At 49.9% G+C, this 20,330-nt stretch overlaps 1 protein-coding gene across 1 annotated transcript; it reads right to left on the bottom strand.

Annotated features, from left to right (window-relative positions):
* Window positions 1-5,196: 5,196 nt before the first annotated feature.
* GUSB (glucuronidase beta) lies at window positions 5,197-19,831 on the bottom strand. The gene is made up of 12 exons (XM_066382487.1): window positions 19,572-19,831; window positions 17,766-17,951; window positions 17,257-17,438; window positions 17,000-17,142; window positions 16,351-16,538; window positions 15,834-15,986; window positions 15,426-15,604; window positions 15,197-15,343; window positions 12,308-12,392; window positions 9,450-9,626; window positions 7,610-7,745; window positions 5,197-5,507 (listed from the first exon to the last, which is right to left on the bottom strand). The coding sequence occupies exons 1-12, from the start codon at window positions 19,779-19,781 to the stop codon at window positions 5,362-5,364; spliced, it is 1,932 nt and encodes a 643-aa protein (XP_066238584.1). The 5' UTR covers window positions 19,782-19,831; the 3' UTR covers window positions 5,197-5,361.
* Window positions 19,832-20,330: the final 499 nt, after the last annotated feature.

The following is a 20,330-nucleotide window of genomic DNA, read 5'->3' as shown; positions in this document are numbered from 1 at the left end:
GGAAGTTGTGCCCCATCATTCTTACACTGCAGTCTTGCATTACAAGAAAGAAGCGGAAATGAATTCACTCTTATCAACTATTCTGGAAGTAACCTCATACTCTAGCCTCATTCCTACAGGTGTACTGAGTTGATCTTTTTTCTCTTATATTATGTGTAACTTGTAGAAGACACAGCAGAATTATTAGAAATTCTAGTGCTTGGAATTCCTGTAGGTGTGTGATTATGTGCTTGTCAGAGTCGATGAGAAAGGTGTTCCGCTTTCAGTTCTGTAAGCACCTAGACTGCAGTAACCAGCTGTTTTTCTACTTTAGTTCACCTTGAATACTCCATTTTTGCAGTTTTCTATAAAATTAACATCTGCAAGAAATATTAATCCATTTGAAATATAGTTTAGCAATATTTTATTGAATAAAACAAATGAGTTCTATGCTGGAACCTTAGGATGTAAGAAATGGGCCTTACAGATAAATTACTTGTGTTGCTCATTGAAATGTTCTTTGCAAGAATACATTCCCTTCTACATTAAAAGGCAACATAGGAATTATAAAGCCTGAAAACTGAAACTATCTATTCAAAACTTATCCTTATTTCCTTTGTCCCAATTTGGATATTCATCTCAGAAACTAGAAAATAAAGGATGACAAAATGCCTCACAGTAAAATTAGCCTTAAAATTAGCAGCGATGGTGATAAGGCATCAAAAATGAATGGGACCCAGGTGGGGGAAGGTAAAAATAATTTGATCCAAGAATTAAACTGTATCAAGAATTTATCTAAATGTAATTATCTGCCTGCAAGACAACTCAAAAACAGCATACCCTGTCTGTAATATAGAGGCATCTCCCTAATGAAAATAATGTTCTCCCATCTATCATTAGCGGACATTCTAAGCCCTGGCCAGATAGCTTGGTTAGTGTTGTCCTAATACGCCAAGGTTGTGGGTTCAATCCCTAGTCAGGGCTCACAAAAGAATCAACCAATGATGCATAAATAAGTGGAAGGATAAATTAATATTTCTAAAACAATTAAAAAAACTTTTTCAGTGGACAGTCTAAATCTTAAACTATGAAAGTAGAAATAACAGTAGGAGAGAATTTGCAGTGAATGGGCATGTTGAAAGACAAATGTAAAAGGGGAATAGTCTGTTTTGGCTTTTTTTAAAAAGTACTGATTTTAGAGGAAAGGAAAGAGGAACATTAATTTGTTGTTCCACTTATTCATTCATTCATTGGTTGATTTCGTATGTGCCTTGACTAGGGATGATTTGGTTTTTAGGAAACAGAAAGGGCCCTGGCCAGTTGGCTTAGTGGTAGAGCATCAGCCCAGCAAGGGGAAGTTCTGGGTTTGATTCCCAGTCAAGACACACAGGAAAAGCGACTATGCTTCTCCATCCTTCCCCCTTGCCCTTCTCTTTCTCTCCTCCTCCCACAGCCATGGCTCGAATGGTTCAAACAAAGTTGGCCGTGAGCAGTGAGGGTGGCTCCATGGCCTCCCTCAGGCACTAAAATAGCTCGGTTGCTGAACAACAGAGCAGTGGCCCCAGATGGGCAGAGCACTGCCTAATAGGGCGCTTGCTGGGTGGATCCCACTTAAGGCACACGCAGAGTCTGTCTGCCTCCCTGCCTCTCACTTAATGAAAAATAAATTAAAAAGAAAACAAAAGACTTGAAGATCTAATTCAGTATTTTGCCTTCATTTTTGTTGACAGAAAAATCACTGATTGGTGGGCAAGAGATATCAAGCTTACTATTTTATTCTGTTGGTACAAAAGGATGCAACACCAGGCTAACAAAGCAGCTATGCATTAATTTATGATTAAACATTTTCTGTTGACAAGGCATTGTGCTGGGTACCCTAATGCTACAATAAGTAGGTAGATATTTCTTCCACTGTAAATTATTGGGGGTTTAATACAAAGTTAGCTTCACGCCCACTCTGAGCAGCCCCGGGGGAGGTCACCCCTAAATTCCCAGAGTCGTAATTCTCTTACCCAAGGAGTTACACTTGGGAAAAAGAAAGACTCAGATTAAAGAAGAGTTGGCCATCTCTTCAGCATTCAGAGGTGAGTCTAAGACACTATCAGTTTGGAGGTTTGTGGGTATTTAAAAAAAGAACTAATCCATCTCTGGTAGCATTGAGACTGTACTTACATGTTGAATGGATTGTTCTATTTCTTAAAAGATAAATAGGTTGCCCTGGCCAGTTGACTCGGCAGTAGAGCATTGGCCCTGGCCAGTTGACTCAGCAGTAGAGCATCGGCCCTGGTGTGTGGAAGTCCCAGGTTTGATTCCCAGTCAGGGCACACAGGAGAAGTGCCCATCGGCTTCTCCAACCTTCCCTCTCTTCTTTCTTTCTGTCTCTCTCTTCCCCTCCCTCAGCCAAGGCTCCACTGGAGCAATGTTGGCCCAGGCGCTGAGGAGGGCTCCATGGCCTCTGCCTCAGGCACTAGAATGGCTCCGGTTGCAATGGAGCAAACACCCAGATAGGTAAAGCATCACCCCTGGTGGCGTGTCGGGTGGATCCCAGTCGGGCACATGTGGAAGTCTGTCTCTGCCTCCTCGCTTCTCACTTCAGAAAAATAAATAAATAAATAGGTTATGAACAACTAGTTTATATTAACACATTTTTAAAAAATGTGTAAATAATACATTGTAGTAATAGAATTATATACTCCTTAGCTATAATTCCCAAGTACAACTGTTTTGTGGAAACTCTAGAAGTTAAAATATAAAATATGAGCCCTGGCCGGTTGGCTCAGTGGTAGAGTGTCGGCCTGGCGTGCAGGAGTCCCGGGTTCGATTCCCGGCCAGGGTACACAGAAGTGCCCATCTGCTTTTCCACCCCTCCCCCTCTCCTTCCTCTCTGTCTCTCTCTTCCCCTCTCGCAGTGAAGGCTCCATTGGAGCAAAGTTGGCCCGGGCGCTGAGGATGGCTCTATGGCCTCTGCCTCAAGCGCTAGAGTGGCCCTGGTTGCACAGAGCAGCGCCCCAGATGGGCAGAGCATCACCCCTGGTGGGCATGCCGGGTGGATCTCGGTTGGGCGCATGCGGGAATCTGTCTGACTGCCTCCCCATTTCCAACTTCAGAAAAATACAAAGAAAAAATATATAAAATATGAGAAAAGGCTTTTTTACAGTGGGTATAACTGGAGAATGACCCACATAAAAAAATTTCATAGTTCCAGAGATACTGCTTACATCTAGTGCTTGGATCAAATCTTAAAAATGGAAGGTGAGATTTGCATGAGCCTTCTAAGAAGTATAGTAATAAATGCAGGGCCAGCTGGTGGAAAAGTGAGGCGGCATGGCATTTGTTTGTAGATTTTCTGTTAACAATGATAAAAAATGTGCTTTACAGATTGAGATTTATTAAATTATAAATACATAGTAATGATATAACGTATTTTAAGTTATACCAAAAAAATGTAGGGAGTTTTGTGTCTTTTTCTCTGTTTCTGAGAGGAAACAAGTCAATGTCCAATAAAGCTATATACTCCTTTGCTCTAAGATATTAAAATAAAAGAAATGGGCCTTACGCCTAATTTGTAAAAGCATTTAAGCATATCTGTTATGTTTAATATTATTTAAATGTTTGTCAAGTAAAGAGTCTTACATATTATTGCTTGATGTTAAACCAGAATACACAACTTGATTCCTTCAAGGAACTTAAGTTCAGTGGGGGGAAAATATGTAACCCCAATTTCTATATTATTTAAACTGACTATACTCGTTTATTAATAGTCTAATGATGGCCACTAACAGGTCAGATTACTTTTATCGTTTCTGTCACGGAGCTTGGAAAGGTAGGCTAAAAGGGGGCGTGGTCACACATGTGAAATCCACAAGAGAATCAGGTTCTATGTTTGTTTCAGTGGGTTCCCTGGGAGCATGCCCACGCCTTTCTTTCCTGTCAGTTGTGCATCTCCTAAACTCCAAGGGACCCCACAGACTTGCAACCAGGGGAGCAGTGGGCAGTGGCAGCTTGTCCCGGGCTCACCCCCTGAACCCGTGTCCAGTGTCGCCTTTTCTGACTTCCCAGGGAGCCAACGCAGCCCCACTTAGCCTCTCCTGTTGCTGCTTCTATCCTAAGCCCGTGTTTCACTGTCCCCAGCTTTAATAAGTGTACGCTCAAAATAATTTTTAAAAAAAGGTATTGGTTCATGGTCTTTCATTTGACTGGATACCAACCAATAAGGAGTATTTTTCCAAAGCATTCAGCTTTCAACCAGGAGAGAGGAATACTGAAATTTTAGGAATAATGTACCTTACTTGCCTTAATGGAGCTTGTGAAGAGGAGAAAGGATTCCTTAAGGAAAGACCACCTTCAAGGAGCAGGGAGTACAGTTGGTCCTTGAACAACATGGGAGTGGGGATCCCAACCTCCTGCACCACCAAAAATCTAGTTATCCCTCTCTACATGTAGAATCCCAACTGCAGAGCTGACCCTTGGGCAGCATGGGTTTGAACTGCATGATCAATGTAAAGTTGACCCGTGTTGTTCAAGGGTCAACTGTACATGTCCACAGGCCCAGCCTGTTGAAAGAGGTCTTACAGTCAGTGGTCAGTTATGATGAGGTCAGAGGGCTTGTATGCCCATTCCACTTCTGCAAAGGCTAGACTTTGGCTGAGGGTGGAAGGAACAATGTTCTGGAAGAAATGGTCACCTCAGCTCCCTTCCATTTTGGACACTTTAATTCAACATGGACCTTGTTCATTATTCCAGCATGAGATCACTTTCTGTACATTGGGACTTCAGCTCATCTGTGATTTTTATAGCCACTTTTTTTTTTATATTTTATTTATTCATTTTAGAGAGAGGAGACAGAAAGAGAAAGACAGAGAGAAAAGGGGAGAGCAGAAAGCATCAACTCCCATATGTGCCTTGACCAGGCAAGCCTGGGGTCCAGGTCAACACTACCCACTGTGCCACCACAGGTCAGGCCCAGCCACGGTCTTACTCTCACTCAGTCAAGGCTGTCCTGGTCTGGTGCATGCAGGGCAGCCTAAGGCTGTGGGACTGTGCTGCAGAGGCAGTCTGTAACCAGCAGTTGAACGTGGTTTGAGTGTTGAAGTAAATGTTTCTCAAAAGTTCACACAGTTAAGGCTATGTAAACAGCTTGATGCATAAAAATAACTTCAGATGCATTTCAGTAGTACAGATCGTTCAATTTATGGATGGTCACTTTTGAGCCAACTCTTAATTCCCATAAGTCTTTATTTTCCCCTCTAATATCCCCTTCCAGCAAATGACTACAAAATCCAGACCAGAAACTTTCCAGTCTGCCACACACCGTCCAGGAGGAGCTTTCTGTTTGCTGCTGCAGTCGCCCCTTACTTGGGAAGGAGGGGCTGACGGCTGGTGTCAGTAACGAGGTACTGAACTCACAGCTGGCTGGTAGGTTTCATTGGCTATTCTCCAGTATCGTTTTCGCAGAAAGTACGCTGCACTCTTTGGTTGTCTCTCGCGAGTGAAGATCCCCTTTTTATTCCCTAATATTCTCAGCGGCGCTGAAAAGAAGGCAAAAGATGTTTCAGATGGTTTCTGGTGGGCCAAATTGGAACCAAGCTGGGTCCAAGCTGGGCACTAAATAGAAATATTCTCTTAATGGTTAAGGATTATTTGGTCTGATGTGGCCACTTACTGATTGAAAGAGTTAACTACTGCTGTTCCCCCAGCACACCTCAGCTCCCTGGCGCGTCAATTTCTCATCTGTTAGAGGAAACTATCCAAAGGTGTTTACCTTTTACTTGCAAACTAAGATTTAAAACATTAGGGTACCAGTTGCCTGGTAACTGGGGGTGGTGGGAGACAAAAAGTAACTCTTGGAAAGATGACTCTCCTAGTGGGAGCTAGAGTCCTGACCAGTCCAAGGCACCTGGGTAGGATCTACTACGAGATGTCAGAGTCCGCCTGGGTGGGCTTCCCGCTGGGTCCCACTTCTGGTGGTGGGTCTGCCAGAGTGGAAGCCGGAGGAGAGCAAAGCTGGCAGCAGCCGCAGGGCTGCACTCTCAGCACACTTTTCTACCCCCTAGTTCAGGGGTCCCCAAACTTTTTACACAGGGGGCCAGTTCACTGTCCCTCAGACCGTTGGAGGGCCGGACTATAAAAAAAACTACGAACAAATCCCTATGCACACTGCACATATCTTATTTTAAAGTAAAAAAACAAAACGGGAACAAATACAATATTTAAAATAAAGAACAAATAAATTTAAATCAACAAACTGACCAGTATTTCAATGGGAACTATGGGCCTGCTTTGGCTAATGAGATGGTCAATGTCCAGTTCCATATTTGTCACTGCTAGCGGTAACAAGTGATATGACACACTTCTGGAGCCGTGACACGTGTGTCCCACGTCACTGGAAGTAGTCCTGTACGTGAGCGACACCACGCTTTGCGGCGCTGCCACATACAGTACTCTAGCATCAGCATCCTGTACTCCTCTCACTGACCACCAATGAAAGAGGTGCCCCTTCCGGAAGTGCAGTGGGGGAGGATAAATGGCCTCAGGGGGCCGCATGCGGCCCGTGGGCCGTAGTTTGGGGACTCTAGCCATAAAACCAAAGGGAGGTTTTTCCTGAGAAGTTGTTCGAGATAATAGTAATTTCTTCCATGGTAAGCAAATTCCAGGCACCAAGTGCTTCATCAAATGGAATCCCTATATCAACCTGCAAGGTGGAAGGCATTATCCCCACTCTGTGGGTTTATGAAAAGGGTAGGGAACTTGTCCAAGGTCCCAAAGCCAGTGCACCTATTCAGGAAGCTAGGTTGCCCTCCAGGGTATTTCCAGAAGCCACTAATGTCATTTACCACATTCTTCTGTTTACCTCTTTCCATTCGAATCCTTAATTAAACTTCAATCTTCCAGAGACCTGTCTTTTCCCATAAGTAATGTATTATAATCCCCACTACTACCAAATCCTTCTCCACTCCCCAACTTGCCATCCTAACTTCATGGCATATTAAGAAACTGGTAATCTGGAGTAGCCCTCATCTATCCCCGCTTGAGAAAGAGTACAGCTGGTATTCTAATTGAATAAACACCCCCACATTCAAAATGCTTTGACGTTTCCCTGTATTTGGCCAACTTGCCTTCTACAAGGGAACAATATAAACCAGACTGAAGTATCTTAAGCCCCAGGCTCTCTGCCTACTCTGGAATAAAGAGTGTATCCCACAATGTACACTTTTTCCTCATACTACAGTATTATGAAATAGACAAGGCAAGTTAGCCATCTTGCCTCAAGATAGTAGGCTCTCCCATTTACTTTAATTTTACCATAAAATAATTGGGGAAGCCCTACTCCGGTAGCTCACTCAGTTGGTTGGAGTATTGTCCTGAAGCCAAGATTGTGGGTTTGACCCCTGGTCAGGGCACATACAGGAATTAACCAGGGAATGCATAAATAGGTGGAACAAGAAATTGATGTTTCTCTCACTCTGTCCCTTCCACTCTTTCTAAAATCAATAGATAATTGAGGAAACAGACCAGTGATTACTGCTTGCTAAATGAAACGGACTTTTCCTAGCCTACATTGATTAGATCAGCTTCCCCCCTCTAGAAACGGTGTATTCCACCAAACTGCCAAAACCAAACTGCCACTTACTCTGGTCAGTCATAAAGTCAGCAAAATGCCAGATGAGCTCTCCAACCACGTATTCTTTGCGTTTTTGATCCAGAACCAAGTGATACTCCTCGAGCAACCTATTCTGGTACTCTTCACTGTACATCAGAGGTGGATCCTGGAGTCCAAGGCAAAGTGAAAATGTAAGAGTCAGAACTGGCAGAACTGTAAATGTCAGAAAAATGAAGACCCATGTGCTGATGACCAGAATACGCCCGCAGGGTGCGCTGCAGGACTCGCTGGTGCTGGGCAGACTCAGCCAGGGGTGGTGTAGCCCAGAGTCAGAAAAGGAGATTTTAGAAACCCTTAATTAGTAACTACTTTATTTTAAACATAAATTGATACTTGTTTTATTTTACTTTTCCATCTCTATTCACCAGCTGAACTACCCTGGGAGTAAAAATAAAAATGTCTGAATAATAAATTTAAAGCGCCTTGTATAGCTGCCTGTTGTAGCTGCCACTGTGTAATTTGAGAACTAGTGTGACTCAGATTTAAGTCACCTCAGATTCACACAACAGTTGATGCTTCTCATCTCTCTCCTTTCTTGTCTCTCTGTCTATATGTGTGTGTGTTTCTTTCAGCAAAAAACCAAAAAGTTGCTTCAAGATTTCACTCATTCCCACCTGACCAGGTGGTGGTGCAGTGGATAGAGCGTTGGACTGGAATGTGGAGGACCCAGGTTCAAAACCCTGAGGTCGCCAGCTTGAGTGCAGGCTCATCTGCTTTGAGCAAGGCTCACCAGCTTGAGCCCAAGGTCATAGGCTTGAACAGGGGTCACTCACTCTGCTGTAGCCCCCCAGTCAAGGCACATATGAGAAAGCAATCAATGATCAACTAAAGTGCCACAATGAAGAATTGATGCTTCTCATCTCCCTTCCTGTCTGTCTGTCCCCATTTGTCCCTCTTTCTGACTCTCTGTCTCTGTAAAAAAAAAAAAAAAAAAAAAAAAAAAATTCAGCCTGACCAGGCGGTGGCGCAGTGGATAAAGCGTCGGACTGGGATGTGGAAGACCCAGGTTTGAGGCCCCGAGGTCGCTAGCTTGAGCGTGGGCTCATCTGGTTTGAGCAAAAATTCACCAGCTTGGACCCAAGGTCGCTGGCTCAAGCAAGGGGTTACTCGGTCTGCTGAAGGCCCGTGGTTAAGGTACATATGAGAAAGCAATCAATGAACTAAGGTGTTGCAACGCACAACGAAAAACTAATGATTGATGCTTCTCATCTCTTTGTTCCTGTCTGTCTGGCCCTGTCTATCCCTCTTTCTGACTCTCTGTCTCTGTATAAAAAATAAAAAATAAAAAAAAAGATTTCACTCATTCCCTTAACAAATATTGTTTAGCATCGCTGTGTGCTGACCACTGCTTAGAGCTGGATAAGCAACAATAAATAGGATTAGTCTCCCTCCTTGAGCCACAGTCTGGTCAAAGAGAGAGCACAAGAAACAGTGATAGTGCTCAGAGAGAAACACCAAGACAGAGGCCACACAGGGGGACGGTTTCCTCTGGCTGGGCACATGGGGAAACCTCACCAAAGAGGTGAGAATGAGAATCCATTCACTGGTGACCGTGGTGCTAACAAGGGCTAGAATTCTAGGCACAAGGAGGCCAGTAAGCTATAAAGCGGCTGCCTCTGAGGCCAAGCACGAGGGACAGGCCTGAGTCGTGGGCAGCCGTGAGTATGGAGGGGAGGCCAGTGAGTGTGAAAAGCTACAGGGACATCATCAAGACAAGTGAGGGACAGGGAAGCAGGCACATTTCTAACTCGGGGCAATGAGAGACATCACTGCCTATGAGTACAACAATGAAAGGTTCTGCAGTGCTCACGTGGTGAAGTCCTACTATGGCGCCGGCTCCGTACTCGCTCTGAATGATCGGCTTCTCATAGGTCCTATACCAGTCCTCAAACTGGGTTTTCAGCTGCGGCTGAATCACCTCCAAGTGCCCACAGTCATGATACCAGGAGTAGTAACTATTCACACAGATGACATCCACATACTGCGCCTAGGACAAGAGCGTTAAAGTTTGCTCATGAACCAGAAGATTGCATATTAGTGCTGGGACTCTCACACTCGGGGGTTCTTCTGGCAGAGGACATAAAAAGGGGACACAGAAAATGACTCAGAGGCTGATCTGTGTCGGAAATAATCAGGAAGTGGCCTGGACGGAACAAGCTGTAATTCTGGACTGAGGTCCCCGCCCTGGCGCAGCTCTGTGAGAGCTGAGCACAGCAGGGCGCAGTGCCCCGGCCTTGGGGGGCGCCCGGGGCCCGTCCACCTGCTGTCTGTTCCTCTCTAGGTAATGCTCCTATTACTGGTCCTCCCTCACCTGGCCCTGGAGAAATGTTCGCAACTGAGGGATCCATGCAGTGTTTCTCCTCACAAAGACTTCATTCACCATACCCTTCCTGACTAGTAGCATGGGCCCCAAAGTGGCTGGAAAATTCCCTCCCAGGGGGGTAGCCGAGATGATGGTGTGGGGCTGCCTGGAGTCTGAACAATGCTCGGGACTCAGCAGCAAAGACCAGACGCCCGATGTCGTCCCCAGTGCCACCTGAACACACGCTCGCCTCCAGAGCCTGCACTGGGACTGATGTGGTCTGTCTTTCCCAAGTGACTGTAGCCTCTTTCCAACCTGCGGTGGTGCAAGAGGAAGCTGGGGAGGGGACCTTTGGGTGGACACATGCACATGGTCACACATCCCGGCAGATGAGTGGTACCCTTCTGTGGAGGCCAGGCACAGGTTTCCTTCCCTGTCCACACGAAAGACGAACTGAAGGAGATGCCACTTGGGCTCTGAGAATGCCCAGGGCTTCCTTGCGCCGGGCTGGTGTCTCACCACAGCCTCCGTGCTTCTCTGAAGAGGGGTATTCTCGACAGATGGCAATCAAGCACCCGCTACATCTATCCCTATGAAACCTTTCTCCATCCATATGAAAATGACAGTGTTCACAGTTTATATTTGTATACACTGCAGTGTTTTCTCATTCATTCTTTCTCTGGATTTATCTTCCTACGGCCCTTTCCTCCTAAGTCCTGGCCTTCAGCACCAGAGAAGGAGCATTTGCTCTGCTCCCACGTTCTTCAGCTGCATCGCAACAGAACGCCTTGTCCCTGAGGGGCTGCTGTGCCTGGGGACAGGGAGGGAGGCCTTGTGGCCCACTCCGCTGTAGGAGCCTGTCCCTGCGGTTCTTAACCTGGTTCTAGTCAGTGGTTTCCAAAACTGGTTGACTGGAATCACTGAAGAGCTTTTTTAAAAACTCAGATTCCCACCCTGGACTGACCAGTCAGAATCTCAACACCCAGACATCTGTACTTTCAAAAACTTCTCTTAGTGGTTCTGATGATCAGCCAGGTTTGAGAAACAATGCACAATGATGACTTTAAGCCCCCTTAAACCTTTGCTATTTTATGAGTACAATAAACTGAGGCGCGTGAAATTAAACTGAGGCACATTGAAGCTGAACTGAGAACAAATTAAATCTCCTTGTGCCCATTCTTCTGGGACTCAGGAAGCCACACTACTGGGTGAGTAGGCCTAAAGCCCATCTGTGAAAATGCTGGACTGGCAGCTCAGGGTTGTTGTACTCGCGCTGGCCCAAGAGCTCCTCTCTTGCCACAGAGGCTCCTGCTGTTCCCCTAATGACCCGGGCCCCGCAGCAGCAGGCTCAGACCATACACAGTGTCCCCTAATGACCTGGGCCCCGCAGCAGCAGGCTCAGACCATACAGTGTCCCCTAATGACCCGGGCCCCGCAGCAGCAGGCTCAGACCATACAGTGTCCCCTAATGACCCGGGCCCCGCAGCAGCAGGCTCAGACCATACAGTGTCCCCTAATGACCCGGGCCCCGCAGCAGCAGGCTCAGACCATACAGTGTTCCCTAATGACCCGGGCCCCGCAGCAGCAGGCTCAGACCATACAGTGTCCCCTAATGACCCAGGCCCCGCAGCAGCAGGCTCAGACCATACACAGTGTCCCCTAATGACCCGGGCCCCGCAGCAGCAGGCTCAGACCATACAGTGTCCCCTAATGACCTGGGCCCCGCAGCAGCAGGCTCAGACCATACAGTGTCCCCTAATGACCCGGGCCCCACAGCAGCAGGCTCAGACCATACAGTGTCCCCTAATGACCCGGGCCCCGCAGCAGCAGGCTCAGACCATACAGTGTCCCCTAATGACCCGGGCCCCACAGCAGCAGGCTCAGACCATACAGTGTCCCCTAATGACCCGGGCCCCACAGCAGCAGGCTCAGACCATACACAGTGTCCCCTAATGACCCGGGCCCCGCAGCAGCAGGCTCAGACCATACACAGTGTCCCCTAATGACCCGGGCCCTGCAGCAGAAGGCTCAGACCATACAGTGTCCCCTAATGACCTGGGCCCCACAGCAGCAGGCTCAGACCATACACAGTGTCCCCTAATGACCCGGGCCCCGCAGCAGCAGGCTCAGACCATACACAGTGTCCCCTAATGACCCGGGCCCCGCAGCAGCAGGCTCAGACCATACAGTGTCCCCTAATGACTGGGCCTCGCAGCAGCAGGCTCAGACCATACAGTGTCCCCTGTTGCTGCAGGGCTCCGCGTCAGGAGGTTCATCTCATAGATGGTGTTCTTTGGAACATTAAGACAGGACTAGAAGACAGGGTGGAGAAGATGAGAGGGGTGTGGGGATCCCCTCGGACTCACCCCCAGGTCTACATCATACTTGGTGTTGGTCACAAAGGTCACAGGCCGGGAAGGGTCCAAGGCTTTGGTGTGGGCAGCCAGCATCCTGTCCACGGAAGGCAGAAGACAGGGCTTTATCAGATAGGCACCTCCCACCTTCTCTTCTACGTTACCCCCTCCCCCCATAAAAACCCCACTGCTCTCTTCCCTACCTGTAAGTGTATTCTAGGTAAGAAGCCATGCTCTAGTCTGAGATCACATTCCCTGATGGCATTGTTCTCCCTTCATAACCCAAGCCCCCTCCCCTGAAGAGGCCACCTCCAGGGAAAAGCAGCAGGCATGCCAAGCCGAGCGGAGGTCCTGCCTGCCAAGCCGGGCACTGCCAAGAGCTTGGTTCTGAATCTTTGTAAAAGCTCTTGAAAACAAGAATGAATGGGAGTGTGGATTAGGATGAAGGTTAATTCAACAAATAATTAGGGAGTGGTGCTAGGAGGTAGGGTGTGTGCTCTGTGCGGGGCACTCACTCCAGTGAGTGACTTGACAGCTACTTCCGGAGCTTCAAGGAGCAGGGGGAGATGTCAGAAACTGCAACTACAAGTGAAAGCAGGAGAGAGGGTTCCGGGAGGCAATAACAGGGTATATAACTGACAGTGGCGCGTCGGTGACAGCCCATCTGAAGAAGGCACCAATGCTGAATGGCATTTACACAGGAGGGACGGCAAGGAGAGACTTCCCAACAGGAGCCTGCCAGCGGGCTCCTCCGGACAGGTCACCCTCAGTCACTGTTTAAGTGTATTTTTCTCCACTCTTCCCTCACAATTTGGCTCGTTTTCTTTCCTTTACACTCTCTCCCCCTAATTGCTCTTCTCATTCGAAGGCTGTGGTTTACCCAGGCCAGAACAGTAGCCCTTCTCCTCCAGTCTCAAAGCCACACCCGAAATGGCCTGTGCTCAGCTCCCGTACCCAGGCAGCTCTCTCCACGTCCCACCCTCCGCCCTCGACCCTGCTACCCAGGCAGCTCTCTCCACGTCCCGCCCTCAGCCCTCGTCCCTGCTACCCAGGCAGCTCTCTCCACGTCCCACCCTCCGCCCTCGACCCTGCTGTTCCAAAACCCATACATCTCCTCCTTCTACCTCCCAAAAAAGCCCATTCAGAACCTCAGCACTCATTCCTAGGAGTCTACATATACTCCTTTCACCCTCACAATAGAAATTGTCCACCAGCCTTGGCTCAACACAGCCCTGTGCCCCCTGCACTCTGCGTGTTCACAGCTGTGGGTCTTTTTGCCCAGATAGGTGTAGAGCTTCTACAGATGTGGCTCAGCCAAGACACTCCATGAAACTGGCATGCAGTGTGCCTCAGAGTGTTTTGATGGCCTCCTGCAGCAGCAAGTGAAATAACTCTCCTTTGCAGACCAAGTTACAACAGGCAGGACATAAGAGAAAGAACCAAACTTCAGGTGAGGGGTAGGGGGGCAAGCAGACTTCCCACTGCAGAAACACTGCCCCCAAGTGGTGTTTCCTTCAACTGCAATGGAGGGGGCAAAGAGGGAGGGGCTGCTGATGGCCTGGTCCTGTCTAACAATATAATTTTAGAATAGTTAGAATATGCATGTCATTGAAAAACCTGTTTGTAATTATGAAGGCAGATAAGCTGGTTTTATGAAGTTGAACTCTACAGATGAACCCACAGCATCATAAGGTAGTTTTGTTTTGTTTTTGTATCGTTTTAAGTTTTAACACACACTGAATTTCCCAGGAACAGAGACACCATTTAAAGAGAGGGAAGAGCCCTGGTGGGGTAGCACAGTTGGTTAGAGCATCACACCCATACACCAAGGTTGTCGGTTTGATCCCCAGTCAGGGCACATATAAGAATCAACCAATGCATGCATAAATAAATGGACAAACAAACCGATGTTTCTATTTCTCCCTCCTTTCCTTTCTCTCTAAAGTCTCTAAGTAAAATTATTAAGAAGTGAGGGAAGGCCCTGGCCGGATGGCTCAGTGGTGGAGCGTCAGCCCGGCATGTGGAAGTCCCAGGTCCAATTCCTGGCCAGGGCATATAGGAGAAGCGCCCATCTGCTTCTCCACCCTTGCCTCTTTCCTTCCTGTCTCTCTCTTCCCCTCCTGCAGCCAAGGCTCCACTGGAGCAAAGTTGGTCCGGGCACTGAGGAAGGTTCCATGGCCTCCACCTCAGGCACTAGAATGGCTCCGGCCGCAACGGAGCAACGGCCCAGATGGGCCGAGCATCGCCCCCTAGTGGGCACGCCAGGTAGATCTCAGTTGGGCACATGTGGGAGTCTGTCTCTCTGCCTCAGGGCTTCTCACTTAAGAAAAATATGAAAAAGAAAAAAAAAAGTGAGGGAAGATTATACTTGGTTTTGTTTGGAACCAGACTTAGAATGGCTCACCATTTTGGAAATGCACAGCGCTGAGGGGAATGCCGCTCTAGTATCAGCACCAACATGGCGCCACTACTGTCAGCTCTTGGAGCTATGCTTTCAGGGGATTCCACATCTAGATAGAAGCATCTGACCCCTTCACTGACCATTCATGCATTATTTTATACATGACTCTCCTATATATCAGTTAGGCCACACCACTATTTTATTTTTCTAATTTGAAGTTATATGTGTAAATAGGTTAGGTTACCTCTAGATTTCATTTCAGGGTAAAAAAGCGGATACTGAGTCTCAGTGGGTTGAAATCACAACCTAGGTAGGCAGGGGTCCCCAAACTGACCAGGTCTGGATGCTCTCTCAAGTCTGGGCTGGGAGCTGGACGCTGACTCTCACACAGCACACCCCGCCAGGGAGACCTCAGCCCTCCAGTGGCCACCAGCCTGGGCTGGGCCGCCCAAAGTGGGCTCTCTTTCCTGATCAAGGCCAGGACCCACGGGGACACTCACTTGAAGTAGTAACCTGCGGGTTTCAAGAAGGAAGAGGGCTCATTGGCCAGAGACCACATCACAACGGAGGGGTGATTCTTGTCTCTACGCACCAGCTCCTCCATCACCTCCAGGTGGTGCTGCAGAGACACGTTGCTGAAGCTCTGGCTACAGGGCGGGAAAGAAAGGGAGTGAGGGCATCATCGCCTGCCAAGATGGCAGCTGAGCAGCATGGGCAGTGGGCACTCACGGCAGCTTGATGCCCGCGCCAGGGCTCTCATCGATGACCACGATCCCGTACTGGTCACAGAGCTGCATCATCTCCTCCGCGTAGGGGTAGTGGCTGGTGCGGAAGGAGTTGGCACCAAGCCAGAGAAGCAAGTTGAAGTCCTTCATCATCACTGCCCAGTCAAAGCCCCGCCCTCGGATCTAGGAAACGGCAGAGGACAGTGACTTGTGACCCCTGCCCCTGTCCAAGATGCAATTTTGTAGAGCTGGAGCCATCAGCCCTCTGTCCAGCCAACCACAGGCCCCATCAGGGAGTGGTTCTGAGCAGCTTACTTAACTGCTCTGAGCTGTTCTCACCACTTCAGGGGCGTAGAGAAGGTAAAGATGAAAAACAGCCCCCACCCCCTGGAATCCAAGAGCCCCAACTCACGTCTGCATCCTCATGTTTGTTGACCCCATGGAAATAGAAAGGTTTCCCATTAATGCGGAACTGGTTCTTTGTGACAGTCACAGTGCGAATCCCCACAGGGAGAGTGTAGAAATCGGACACCGGCCCAGCTCCCGTCTCTACGGTCAGTCTCACCTATGAAAGCCAAGCACTGGCATGAGGCATCCTTGATGTAATGAATGCCACACAGCCCACTCACAGCGGGAAGACTCCTTGTAAACCACAACAGCCCACCTAAGCAGAGAGATTGAGAAAGTACAGGCTTCTCCCATTAGCAAGGAAGAAACCACCCACCCTGCCACTGGGACCTGCTCTTCAAATCTGGGCTGCCTAACCAAGGACTGAAAAAAATTAGGCTGGGAACACTTCAATCCAATTCACTAGGAACCTCCAAGGACCATGGCAGCCTACCCACCTGTCCTGCACCCCTGCTAGAGCAAACAGGGCTGCTGGATGGGGGCAAAGGGCCTCCCATAGCCCCAGTCTTCACCACCATTACCTCCAATGAGTACAAGTAGGCAGGGTGCTCGTGCATCAGGTATGGCCACCAGAGGTGGGCATTGGGCACCTGCAGCTGGCCCTGGTCACCAGTCTCCCGGGCCACGATTTCGCCTTCCTTATTCACAAGATACACTTCCACATGGAAGTGTTCAGTGCCCTGGATGAAAATATGGTAATCCACTAGCCCTGTGGGAGACAAGAGAGATCAGAAAAGAGAGAAGGAAGGATGTGACCTGGGTCGTAGAGATGAGAAAACCTTGAAGCCACTGCTCTGAGGAGTCCTCTTAGGCCCTGAGACCCCAGCCAATAATTGTTTATTTCTTGAGCTTGATCTGCAGTGAGGAGAGATTGAGTGATGACAACACAGTGGCGAAGGGACATGGGGTCCCCATGTATACTGCGTGATGTGATTTTAGGCAAGCCTCACTTCTCATTGGGCCTTATTTCCTCATAAAATGAGGTAAGGCCAGATGGGTATTTCAGAAGCCCTTGCTATCTTACACCGGCTGGATTTTAGCTTCCAAGGGAGATGAGAACCTGTGAGGGTTAGGAGATGCTGGAAGAGCCTTTCCCCTGAGGCCTCTTTCCACACAGGGAACAGAGCTATTTGGGCCTGGCTGAGAGCAGATACTCCTGGAAGCCCTCACCAGTGTCTTGGTCCACACCAGTGGTGACGCTGATGTCATCAATGAAGGTGGTGGGCGTGGTGTAGAGGAACACAGACCTGTGCAGACCCCCGTAGTTGAAGAAGTCAAAGTTGATTTCCTGGACAAAGAAACCCTTGGGGTACCTAGAATGGGAAGACAATGGCCAACTGGGGCTGTGCCCTGAGGCCACCCTGCCCCCTAGTGGGAAGACCACTGGGCTGGGTGGGGATTGGGATGGGGAGCAGGGTGATACTCACTTGGAGGTATCCGTCATATAGTCGATGGTTCCCGGCGGCAGGGTGTGGGGGGTAAGTGTATTGTTGATGGCAATGGTAATTCGGCAGGAGGTCAGGGGCCCAGTCTGGACCAGCTTGCTGATGTCAGCCTCGAATGGAAGATGGCCCCCCTCATGGTCTATCACATGGACCCCATTCACCCACTGCAGACACAGGAAAATATGGGCAGGGGGCAGGAGACCAGAGCATGAAGAAGGGGCACTATCTCAGGCACTCCCTCACATAGGGGTACCCTGTCATCTACTACCTTCCTTGCCACCCTGATGGGCCGAATGGAGCTCCAGTGGAGACCAGGCAACCCTCCCCAACCCAGGACACAAACCCCAGTGTGAGGCATGAGTGTCTCCCCTCATCCACCCAAGAGGTAGGCTGTCAGGTGACAGCTAGCAGCTAGGCACCCCAACGCAGCCCCACGTGTGCTCAGCAGCTGCACCCGCCCACTCGCCCCGCCTGCTGCTCGATGCACTGACCACAATGGCATAGTAGTGGGCACTGCCAATCCTCAGCACCACTCTCGTGCCCAGGTCCTGAGTCCATCGCTGGGGCAGGGCCACCTCCCGTTCATACCACACCCAGCCGATAAAGCTACGCAGCCGCTCATCTTGACCCACGTCATTGAAGCTGGAGGGAACAGGCATGTTCAGGGTGGGACCCGTCTAGGGAAAAAAGGGCCAGGATCAGGTCCAGGCCAGCCTGGAATCTAAAACTAGGGCTCAGGCCTGACCAGGCGGTGGCGCAGTGGATAGAGCGTCAGACTGGGATGCAGAGGACCTGGGTTCGAGACTCCGAGGTCGCCAGCTTGAGCGCGGGCTCATCTGGTTTGAGGAAAAGCCCATCAGCTTGAACCCAAGGTCGCTGGCTCCAGCAAGGGGTTACTCGGTCTGCTGAAGGCCTGCGGTCAAGGCACGTATGAGAGAGCAATCAATGAACAACTACGGTGTTGCAATGCGCAATGAAAAACTAATAATTGATGCTTCTCATCTCTCTCCGTTCCTGTCTGTCTGTCCCTGTCTATCCCTCTCTCTGACTCTCTGTCTCTGTAAAAAAAATAAATAAATAAATAAATAAAAATTAAAACTAGGGCTCAGGCAGCCCCCTTTCCCAGAGGCCAGGTCCCCCAGCAACTTTCCCTGCAGTAAGAAGGCTCCTCCAGACCCTGGAATTCTAGGCCACTCCACCCTGGTTATTCTTTGCCAGCAACTGACCAATGCCTTTTATGGAGCTCGTTCAATTCTCACAACTCCATGAAGTAGACATCACTCACTCATTCAATGGATAGTGTACAGTGAACAACTACAATGTTGTTCTGTCCTAGGAATAAAACAGTGAACGGGCCTCTGCATAGCTCCATGAAAAGAGTGCACAGGGACCGTCTTCAGAGTAAGGGAACGCCTTTTGGGACCAGGGCCAGTGGGATACTACCTCAGGAAACCTGGCAGAATTGGGTGAACCCAAACCCCACAGGGAATCCCTTGAACACCTCAGGCAGAAGGCACTGAGGCAGCTAGCCACATGAGCCAGAAGCAGCTTGGCTTTCCTAAAGACATCTTATATGTGGGGCATATGACCTCTAAGGAGGGGATTTCCAGTCCTTCGCATCTGTACCCCCAGCGTCTGACTCAAGCCCTGGCAGACAGTAGGATTCTGAAAAATATCCGCTTGAAGTACGGATAACTTGCTGATGTGGGTGGGATCAACTGCGAGGGCAGTTTCTGTCCAAGGACTGGTGGGGCCAGCAGTTCCTTCTCAAGGCAGCCAGCACCAGGGTCTTCACGGAAAGAGCCCAGGGCCACCAGGCAGCCTGAATGAAGCAGAAGATCGGCAGAGACTAGCCCCTGACTAAGAGATAGATAATCAACTGACCGCTGAGGGACGAAGGCTGGCTATCCAGGGGTTGTTGTGCTGAGGAAACTGAGTGGGACACATGCCTGGCACCCAGCGTCACCTCCCTTCCTTTTTCCCTCCCCGCTGAATGCTGGGCAGCAAAGACCAAAAAAGAGGATCTGGGAGAGGCAGCACCCTATGGGCATTCAGCCCTGCCCTAGCCCCACTTCTCTGCCGCCAGCCCCACATTTTGATACTTGCAGTCCAGGCTCCGCCTTCCGCCCACATTCTCCCTGCGAGCCGCAGACTTCTTAGCTCCACCCCACGCCTCGCAGCCCATTACCTCGCACTTCCCCCCGGCCCGCAGCTCCGAGGGCACGGCTCCCTCGCCCCCTCCTGGCTTCTAGGAGCTCCCCTGCCCAGGTCCGCCACGCCGGCCCCGGAGCCCGCACCTCCCGCAGCGGCGTTCGGTACCACTGCTGCTCGAAGCCCTCCTGCCGATTGTCGGAAAAGTCGGCGCGGAAGCTCCAGATGCCGTCCAGCGCCTTGCGCTCCCGGGACGCGCTCTCCTGGGGGTACAGCATCCCGCCCGGCAGCGCCAGGCCGCAGCCCCAGAGAAGCGGGACGAGCAGGGTCCAGCGCCCCAGCAAACCCCGAGCCATGGTTTGCCAGTGTCCGCCAGCCGTTGGTTCCCGGGCTACTAATACCGTTGGGGGCGGGGGCGGGCGCGGGCGGGGCGGGGCCGGGGCGGGGCCGTGGGGCGGGCGCGGGTGGGCCCTCCTGAAGCCTCCCACGTCATTTTGGCTTAAAGCGGTGGGTAGCTGCCGAGGACTCGCCCCGTCTCCTCGAGGAAGAGGAGACGCGGAGCCCCAGGCAAGGCCTTTAGGGAAGAGGGGCCTGTAATCTCCAAGAGCGGAGGTCGGGCTTTCAACCGCGTGCCCGCTCCTGGCTCTTCCTGCCAGGATTGTGGCGGGTGTGGGGTGGGGTGAGGTGGGGTGGGGTGAGGAGGAGTGACCCATCCAGGGCCGCAGGCCACAGAGAGGGGCGGAGGGAGGGGGTGGCCTGGAAAAAGCCATGCTCCCCCTAGTTCTGAGGCAGGATGGTAACAATCTAGGATAATTTCTTAGCAAATAGAATGGGGAAACAGGTGAACAAACTGGTCCAGCAATTTACAGCCAGATACAGAAGGTCACCTCCCCAGAGATAACTTC

Source organism: Saccopteryx leptura, chromosome 4, assembly GCF_036850995.1.
Source record: "Saccopteryx leptura isolate mSacLep1 chromosome 4, mSacLep1_pri_phased_curated, whole genome shotgun sequence".
Taxonomy (NCBI): Eukaryota; Metazoa; Chordata; class Mammalia; order Chiroptera; family Emballonuridae; genus Saccopteryx; species Saccopteryx leptura.
The sequence above is the reverse complement of the archived record's forward strand: the minus strand, read 5'-3'. Positions and strand labels throughout refer to the sequence as shown.

Coding starts and splice junctions, on each gene's coding strand:
- GUSB (XM_066382487.1), bottom strand. CDS start 19,781: ATGGCTCGGGGTTTGCTGGGGCGCTGGACCCTGCTCGTCCCGCTTCTC. Junction 17,439..17,765: donor CCCACTACTATGCCATTGTG/GTCAGTGCATCG, acceptor CTGTGTCTGCAG/TGGGTGAATGGGGTCCATGT. Junction 7,746..9,449: donor CCATAGTAGGACTTCACCAC/GTGAGCACTGCA, acceptor CTTGGACTCCAG/GATCCACCTCTGATGTACAG.